This window comes from Eptatretus burgeri, chromosome 14, assembly GCF_056783735.1.
Source record: "Eptatretus burgeri isolate ZD-2024b chromosome 14, Ebu_testis_v1, whole genome shotgun sequence".
In the NCBI taxonomy this organism is placed as follows: Eukaryota; Metazoa; Chordata; class Myxini; order Myxiniformes; family Myxinidae; genus Eptatretus; species Eptatretus burgeri.
In genome coordinates this window covers 59,273,401-59,282,395 of record NC_140974.1, presented here as the reverse complement: position 1 = coordinate 59,282,395, position 8,995 = coordinate 59,273,401, and the positions used below count along the sequence as shown (strand labels likewise).

Below are 8,995 nucleotides of genomic sequence, written 5' to 3'. Positions count from 1 at the left end.
GGGCGGTGTAAGGGGCGGTGTAAGAGGCGGTTTAAGGGGCGGTGTAAGAGGCGGTGTAAGGGGCGGTGTAAGGGGCGGTGTAAGAAGGTATTTGAGTGTTGCGTCGCTGGTATCCGATTAAAATTGAGGGTTTTGTATTTATTTATTTATTCGAACTTTCCGTGGATATTAAAACTCCAAAGGAGATTCGAAGCGGGTGGAGATTTCTCATTAAAAGTTATAAATCACATTCGTCTTCAGTAGATTATATACAGGTTTGTGTTTTGTATTTGAGTAAATGACGCGAAAGGTAAATATTTACTTGTGCTTGGACAGGTGAGAATGAGGATGGCGGCGAAGGGTGAGTGCTTCATAGTGTGTGTGTGTGCGTGTGCGTGTGCGTGTGTGTGCGTGTGCGTGTGCGTGTGCGTATGCGTGTGCGTGTGCGTATGCGTGTGTGTGTGTGTGTGTGTGTACATGTTTGAACCGTAATACTTGTCCATCGATATAATGTCCTGCTTCGGTCTCGGGACATCACACGACGTGGACTTGGATTGAGTGAGAAAGTTGCGAAAGGGAAACGTCACCTCGTCCCAAGTCCGAACGAATCCGGTGGGGAAAGAACACCTCACACCCCCCCCCCGACTGGGGGTGAGGGGTGAGGGGTGAGGAGGGAGGGTTAGGTTCACGAGGTCTGGATGAAACACACCACATTATTTATGAATTAAATTATAAAACTGTGTGTGTGTGTGTGTGTGTGTGTGTGTGTGTGTGTGTGTGTGTGTGTGTGTGTGTGTGTGTGTGTGTGTGTGTGTGTGTGTGTGTGTGTGTGTGTGTGTGTGTGTGTGTGTGTGTGTGTGTGTGTGTGTTTTAGACGAAATTGACAAGGGAGGAAACCCAACATTCTTGAGGCATAACATTGTTAAGGATTCAGCAGTGTCGGGGCTCACACCCGACTCTTGACAGCCAAATGTTGAAGATTCGGCGTCACTTAACAGCACCGCCGTCTCCGGGGTTATAACGCCGGCTGGCTCGGCACAGGTCTCGGGTCACGCGCCTCAGATCACGATACCAAAATACACCTGTGCCTTGCCATCTGGGGAAATAGAGCCCGGCTACAGACTGGATTTGTCAGAGACCGAGCGGAGTCTGCCAGTCCGTAGCCCGTTTGGGTTTTATATCCAAATCGAGCGGATCGTTCTTCGGCGCGGCACGAATAAATTCAAGGCGGCAAATCTCGTATAGCTCAGCCAGATTTATTGGGGACACATCGGGGAACACAACACAAGCAAAGCATTCACGACAATGTTATAATTAATCTATAACCCATTCTTAACCGGGGAGCTACGGATTATGGGCCTCGAAGGGAACCCTAGCGAGATAAACCTTAGACAACATGAAGACAAGACACGGAGAGCATGCAGACAAGACACAGAGCACATGGTGATGATTCATGGACGAGAGGAAAAGTGTTGAAGGCACTAATGCGGCTCGTGACAAGCCGATGTCAACGGATTTGAGCACCCGGCTCGAGCACAGCGCGTGGCAAGATGGCATCGTCCTTTTGTCGCACCCCTCACGCACGCAGCCTCGGCGCGTTCAGACCCCGCGAGGTCGACGGCACAAGAGCGAAAGATCTACGGTGTGCTCCAGCTGGCTTTTCACAAGGTCCAGCATACAAATCCAGGCCTGGCCTGTTCACCAGACAAGGCCAAGTCGAGGTGTTGGGCTCCGCAGGCTGGGTCCATGGCCGAGGAGGAACAGCCGGCCAAAACCACTCTCCACAAAGCTGATCGCCCGACTCGATGCTCAGGCAGTTTCTCTCCCAGCCGATGGCAGACAGACCTCATGCAGTCCCTTCCCTGTCTTTCTTTCGGCTCACTCCTCACGAAAGCCGATCGCAAATAGACAGCCGTCCCTTGTACAGCCGATTGCCCCACCTCGGCACTCTCAATTCCACCTTCCCTTGCCGGCGCTCTCAGTTCCACATTCCCTTCCCAGCGCTCACTTCTTTAGGCCACTCCCTCTCAGAGCGCTAGGTGGGGACTCGTTCAGAGAGGGGAAGGAAGGAGAAGAACCTCTCGGTACACCACCACCGTACGAACAATGAACAGCCTCCTTCATCTCCCGACACACATGTAACGTCCAATTACCGAACAATCTGGCTAAACATGCATTTAATGGGGGATCTGGGCTAATCCTCCATTTAATAACACACAAAGGGCCATTTCCGCAACAATATGCTTATCGGAGCCAAGATCCACTGCAATCTATATACCCCAGAGAGAATAATAACATGACCCTTCCTGTTGTTCCCGAAGAGAGCAGGTGTACTAGTATATCAAAGAGATATTGTTGTAGCTGTTCAACTCAGGCCTGAACTGAGGTTTGAGTTCCACTCTGAAGGCTATTTTAATGCCACATGACCCGGTCATTGATAACCCAATCTCGTGGGTCGCTAAATCACGGTCACACCGGCCAGATGGATCAGAAATGCCAAGAAGGGTCCCGGGCCAATAATACCGCATTTCATTCTCGGGGTTTCTGAGCTGCTCAGGCATTGTACGCAAGCACTGCAGGCCGTATCTGATCTGATCTAAGTGCGACTGTGGCTGTGCACGTGCTCAATACATTTATTGCTAAATGCTGAGCCAGTTGTCCATCTTGTGGATGATGCGATCGCCACGGGTCATGCGCAAAGACCAGGAGACATCATAAATAAATCCGGTACACGGCCACGCACAGATCAAGTATACAAACAGGAGATCTTATGCGTCCTATGCCTTCGGCCTTCATTCAAGCGACAGAATGAAGACTGAAGGAATTAATAGGACATGGAGAGGTACCCAGTCGGCAGGTACATGCAGGAGTTCTGAATGCACTTCGACCCCGAGGCAGGGTAATCTTTCCGGGCCGAAGAGGAAGGTGACACTCGAGTAGCGGCACCAAAGCGAATCCAAGCTTTCCCTCATGAATCCACGACCGTTTCTCCTCCTCAGATCTCTCGCATCTCGTTCTTTTATTATTTTTGGCTTGTGCGCCCTTCTGCTCTTTCCCGTTGGTGGCGACCCAACTGATGGGCAGGGCGTCTACGCCGTACCGGCAACGTCATGAACCGACTTCTCCTCGTGTAATAGCTTGAGCCTCCTGAGGAATTTTGGGTGCCTTTTTTTTACAGCTCTGGTTGGTTTTTCCCGTCAGCCTCATGCATGTGGTGTCTGGTCCCCACTTTAAGAGAACATAGAAGACAGATGACAGAGGAAAGAACAGAAAATATAAGCTCACAGGGATGAATGCTATGGACAATTGGAGGGAAGACGAACCTCATAGCTATCAACGCATATCTGTCGCACAAAAAGTTCGTCGCACTTGTACTTGACAAATGCTAAGAAATAACTAACGTTACACTAAACATTTTACCCCACTAAGGCGATTCCAACAATATATATATATATATACATACACATGTATAATTTCTTTTTAGATAAACAAGATGATTTTCTGGACTGTACGCAGTTCTTGGCCTGGTTTTGAGGCACTCCTGTGGGTCTTGTCTCCAGTGTGCAGACTTGCTTTGCTGCAACTCAAGGTTTCCACGTGCAAGGCAGATAACGTTTCCCGGGCACAAAACCTTCTGCATCAAGCGGTGGTCGGAGGAGCGGAGATTGCCGCATTACCTGTAAGAGCTCTGCTGTTGTCACATACATGGTTACTACTGTATTACTCTAAAAATGTTGATGTTAAGAGGGAGAGACAGGAGGTGATCTAAACCTAGCATCCTGGACAAATTCCAAATTCTGGCTCTAACCTACAGTGGGCACTGCATCAGCAGCACAGCTGCAACCACAGCAAATGATGCTTCCCACAGCCGTGTGCTGCATTCAAAAGAAGAAGAGGGGTGATCAGCAAGGGAGCATAACAACCTAAGAGTTTAGTGTGCAACAAACAGTCAATCAAATATACACGAATCTTGGATGGCTGTTTCGAGCGTGATGATCTCATCGGCAAGATGATGAATTGGTTCTAACAAGCTGAGCTAATTAAAACCAGCCTTATAGTTATGGTTTTTACCTCCGCCACCGAAGCTGAAGGAGGTTGTGTTTTCACCCCTTTCTGTTGGGTCGCCGAAATAGGTGACCCTTATTGTCAGTAATTCTGTCTGTTTGTTTGGATGTTTGTTCGTTTGTCATCAGCATAATTGGTAGTAAACGTGGGCGGATTTTGACCAAACTCGGGTGGGAGGTGCATCTTATGAACTAGTGCTTTGGAAATTGTGATGGTTGCTAGGGACGCTTTGGTTCCCTAGCAACAATTGAAAAACCTTCAAAATCGGTACCGTTCATGCGAAATTAATTCCGAAAGCCATTATCCCACGTAGGGTTATGAAATTTGGCACGAATGATCTACAGGTGATGCTCTATCAAATATATTCCGGTTTTTGTGATATATGGAACACTTTACCCGCAGCGCCCCCTACAATTAGGGTATGCGCGAAAATTGGCGAAAATTGAAGGCCCCCGAGCGACCAGGTGAGTGCATCGATACGAATGAAACTTTGCAGGTTCATGGTACTCAATGAGTACTACAACTTTGCCTCAGGACATATTGACCGATTTCACTTAGGTCAGGAGTCAAAGGTCAATTAGTGCAAAAATCAATAATATGCGAGAGCTGGAGGTGCTTTCGCGCCAAATGCTACTCCTCCGAGGGTTTTGGTCGGATGGTCATGAAAATTCTCAAGAATCCTCTGGAATACATTGTGCCCAAACGATCGAGCCAGATTTTCGATTTAGATCTTTGTTCACCCACAGCACCCCCTCGAACTTTGGGGATTTCCGATTTCAAACTGCATTTTCGGTACTTTTCATTCAAATGGATACCGAGTAGTTATCAGTGGATGGAACTGGATGAGATTTGATCTGTATAATCTTAAGGTGATTCCCTATCCGCTATATGACATCCATTTTGCTGTATATCTTATACTTTCCATGCTCGGCAACCCATCGCCGCCTACCGGCTTGTCTGTCTGTCTGTTTGTTTGTTTGTGTACAGGGTATCTCAAAAAGTTGTGGACGGATTTGGACAAAACTTGGTGGACACGGGTGTGTGGCAAGGACGAATTGTTTCGATTTTGGTGAAGATCCGAATCCGGATGTGGATACGAGAATTATTTAATTTTCTAAGTGATTCTTCACCATTGAGAGGCAGGGCCAAAAGCGATATAGTGCTGTATTGCATGATATTTCAAAAATGTATTGGGCCCGATATGTTCTCGTGGATCAGGCATTACGTGGCGGAGGTTTGCGCTCTTCCGATTGCCCTTCTAATTATATATTAGTTCATTTATATGTTAATACAAACGGGGAAAGAATGACAAAATTAATCGATGGTACATTTTGAACTCCACCCCCTCCTATCCAGCGTTCTCCCGATAAGTACTAATTACCTCTGCCACCGAAGGAGGTTATATTTTCGTGTGTGTGTGTGTGTGTGTGTGTGTGTGTGTGTGTGTGTGTGTGTGTGTGTGTGTGTGTGTGTGTGTGTGTGTGTGTGTGTGTGTGTGTGTGTGTGTGTGTTTGCCTGCGCACGCGCGATCTCAAAAAGTTATGGATGGATTCGGACAAAACTTGGTGGACAGATTGGGTGTGTGTGTGTGACAAGGAAGAATCGATTGGATTTTGGTGATTATCCAGATCTGGATCCGGACACTCAAATTTTTAAGTGATTCTACACCATTGAGAGATGGGGCCAAGAATGATATGGAGCAGGATATCTCAAATAGTTGTGGACAGATGATTACAAGACTTGGTGGACAGGTTGGGTGTGTGACAACCACAAATTGATTCGATTTTCGTGAAGATTTGGATCCAGACCTGGCCTTTCAGTGGGATACAAATTGTAAACTGAAGCGGCTTTCGTTACAATAAAGGGAAGGAGCAAACAACAAAAGAGGGGAAGGGAGGAAACAGTAACCTGCAAAAGGGTTGGCTGAGGTAGGGTTAATGGTGTGAAAAAAATTGTGGTGTACCACCTGCTTTTAAGCACTTGAGCAAAGAGTGGGATTGAAGGTTAATCCACAGACTGGATAAATCAGGAATAAAGGAGTTGTGTGAAAAGGCCGGATTTTGGGAGGTAAACCAGGAGGTTGTTATACCCGGGGACCAAGGGGGTGGGGGTGGGGGGTAGGCCAATGAACACCACTTGCTCTCAAAGGTTAGTCCCATTTTTCTTCATTACTATGGGCCTGATAGAACATTTATGGGTTGGCCATCCATCCTTCCATTGGGACCATACTCTGCAGAGCATTGGTGCTGCCTCAGCAGTCTCCTTGGCTATTGGCACAATCCTGGACGGGTCGCCACTCCAACACAGAAGGGTTGGCCACCCCTCTCGGAAATCTGCACGGAAGTTAATATAGAAGGGTATTCATATTGGTTCCCTATCGCCTATTGCCATTTATACGGCTGTATAATCCAAGGAACAGGTTTCTTGAATGGTTTTTGATCGTTTATATGGGCCCAAAAAAAATCACCCGAAGCTGAAGTACACAAAAATATTACTGTACTCATTATCTGTAGAATTGTATTCACACAATCCAGAGGCATCACGGGACACGGGCACGGCTCATCATAATCCAACGAGGATCAGGAAACAAAGGCAAAGCATTGTCACACTTTTTAAAGTCACAACATTGCTATCAATACCCGTTGCTCATTCATGCGACCTCAGTGATCTGATCATAAAATACCCCGTTCACAGTCCATGTGTAATACTTATATTACGAAAAAGGCCTTTTACTGGCCAAGAAACAAAATCGTTTTGGTCAGCTGATGCTGTTTAGACACCTTGTTTTTGTTCACGTATCTTTCCGTGTGGAATCGACCATGATGATGAAGAACAGTCCGGAAGAAAAGTTTACTGATCATTTTGATCAACTGATTTCCGTGGCCATCTTCGTCCACCTGGTTCTGCTCATGAAAATGATCCGATTAATCAAAAAACACAGAGTTCTTACGGCATCCAAAACTTCAAGTTGAACCTGTCTTATCACATCATGTTGCATGTCGGATCTACAGAAACGGTCAGGCAGTGTGATCCGAGATTTTTGCCCGTCTTGATAATGGCGGCCATGTCCCCTTGTCGGCACAGCGTTTTGGGGAAGAGCGCTCTCAGGTTTATATAGAGCTCTATGGTATGTAAACACTCAGATCTTCTTCTCCAAAACTACACACACAATTTCGATGAAACTTGACTCCTCTCAATCCATCGACGCTCAGTTCGGCTGCATCCAGCAGCAAAACTTACATGTACAGATTTTGCACTATTCTGATAGGGTCTTTCTCTATCATTTATCTCTCATCTAATGTGGACAGATGAGCAATCAGCACGGGCAAGCCCAACCAACCGTTCTTTTCAGAGTGAGCCCAAGAGTGAACCGTACTGACTCTCACCTCACATCTTTCTCTTACCCCACGCTGCACCCACGTTGTATTACACTCGCACTTCTCTCTCCCACATTATGGACACCTTCAGTATTTCTCCCTCCTTCCCCCTTCCAAAGCATTTTGGGTTGCGCAGATCCGCCGACTGCGTCCGATCTTTCTGGGCTATCTCTAACTTGCCTCGGGTTTGTGTGTGTGCTTGTGATGGCGCCTGTCATAGCATAAGTTAAGACTGTCCAAGAATATTCGGGATAACTCTGCACTGTCTTCTCGAGTGAATATTGCATGTCTTTTGCTGCACCCACAAATTCCTTGCTTTCCCCTGCTGTAAATTTGCAATAAATCCCATACTGTGCCACATAACTTTCCTCGCTTTTGTTCAATAAATGTGCCTGTTAGAAATGTACCCAGCTCGTTTTTGTCGAGCATGGTCTGCACCTTAGCCTAGCCCCAGCCCTTATACCCCAAAATCTGCTTAATAGCCGGTGCGAACTTGGCAGCTCCGCTCGGCTGCACCTGACACGCTAAGTTAAGCAAGTACGCACCGAGGGCCCGATTCCCTGATAAGGTGATCATGTGTTCCAAGGTAAATGGTTGTCAGACGGAGGACTCTGGGTCACATGGTCAAGTTATTGGCATTCGTGGTCGATTAGCGACCCGCCGTGACACAGTTATTTGTGTATGACAGCCTGTGGTTCCCGGTGAGTCTGGAGAGGAACCAGGAGAAACCCCTCCCTCGTGGTTCCCACGTGACTTCGGGGCCGCGACAATATAATTTTTGATTATGCAATTAAGTGCCAATTTGTGGGCCACTCGTCATCAAAGATTCAAGGTCCATTATCCCAGAAAGAGACCTTGACATATTTCTATCACAGGCAGTGAGTTGACATGACTGAATATTCTCTATGGGTTTCAACAATGGTTTTCTTTCTTGATAGAGGCTTCTCTTCCTGACCTGGTCATTTTACATACATTCATTGGCACTTGGAGCTTCAGAAGCATCCATTGCATCATTATACAGCTTGCTGCATGATAGATTAACCCATCTTGTGTCTTTTCACACTAATCTGTTGTCCATGGCAAAATGAGTGACAATTCCATGCCTCATGTTTGGGGATATGTCGATACCTTTCTCATGAATCATAGCACCAACCTTGTTATGCACTGATGTGAGAATGCGATGAAATGTGTCATAACTTGTGCTCTGGTCAAGATGATTCATTATTACCGCTTGTCTTGCCACATCAAAAGCTACCCCGACACTTACAGGAGTTTTAATATGACATGTGCTGTGCAAGAGATGTTGTGCTCGGCATAGTGCACTCTCCTCCACATCATCGCCAACTGACTTGATATCAGCCATCTCAAGCTTCTCGCGAGTCAGAAGTTGAGAGGTGAATTGGTAGATAGTTTCAGGGATGAGATGACTCGCTGCATCAGTCGATGTGTTGACTAAGTCATCCAGAGTTTGGGTCAAAGTGGACTTGCATGACTTCGCACTGTCTCGTAGAATGCGAGCTGACTTCACGACAAGGTGTTTATCGTCAAGTTTGATGGTTTCATCTTGGAACTGT

General features: G+C 46.8%; 1 protein-coding gene across 1 annotated transcript in view; it reads left to right on the top strand.

Annotated features, from left to right (window-relative positions):
* The first annotated feature begins 249 nt into the window (after positions 1-249).
* Positions 250-8,995, top strand: part of NIT2 (nitrilase family member 2) — a 42,107-nt gene continuing 33,361 nt past the window's right edge. The window contains exons 1-2 of the mRNA XM_085855076.1: positions 250-340; positions 3,540-3,658. Of these exons, the coding sequence (XP_085711202.1) occupies positions 322-340; positions 3,540-3,658 (138 nt within the window). The 5' untranslated portion in view covers positions 250-321. The remainder of the gene's footprint in view (positions 341-3,539; positions 3,659-8,995) is intronic.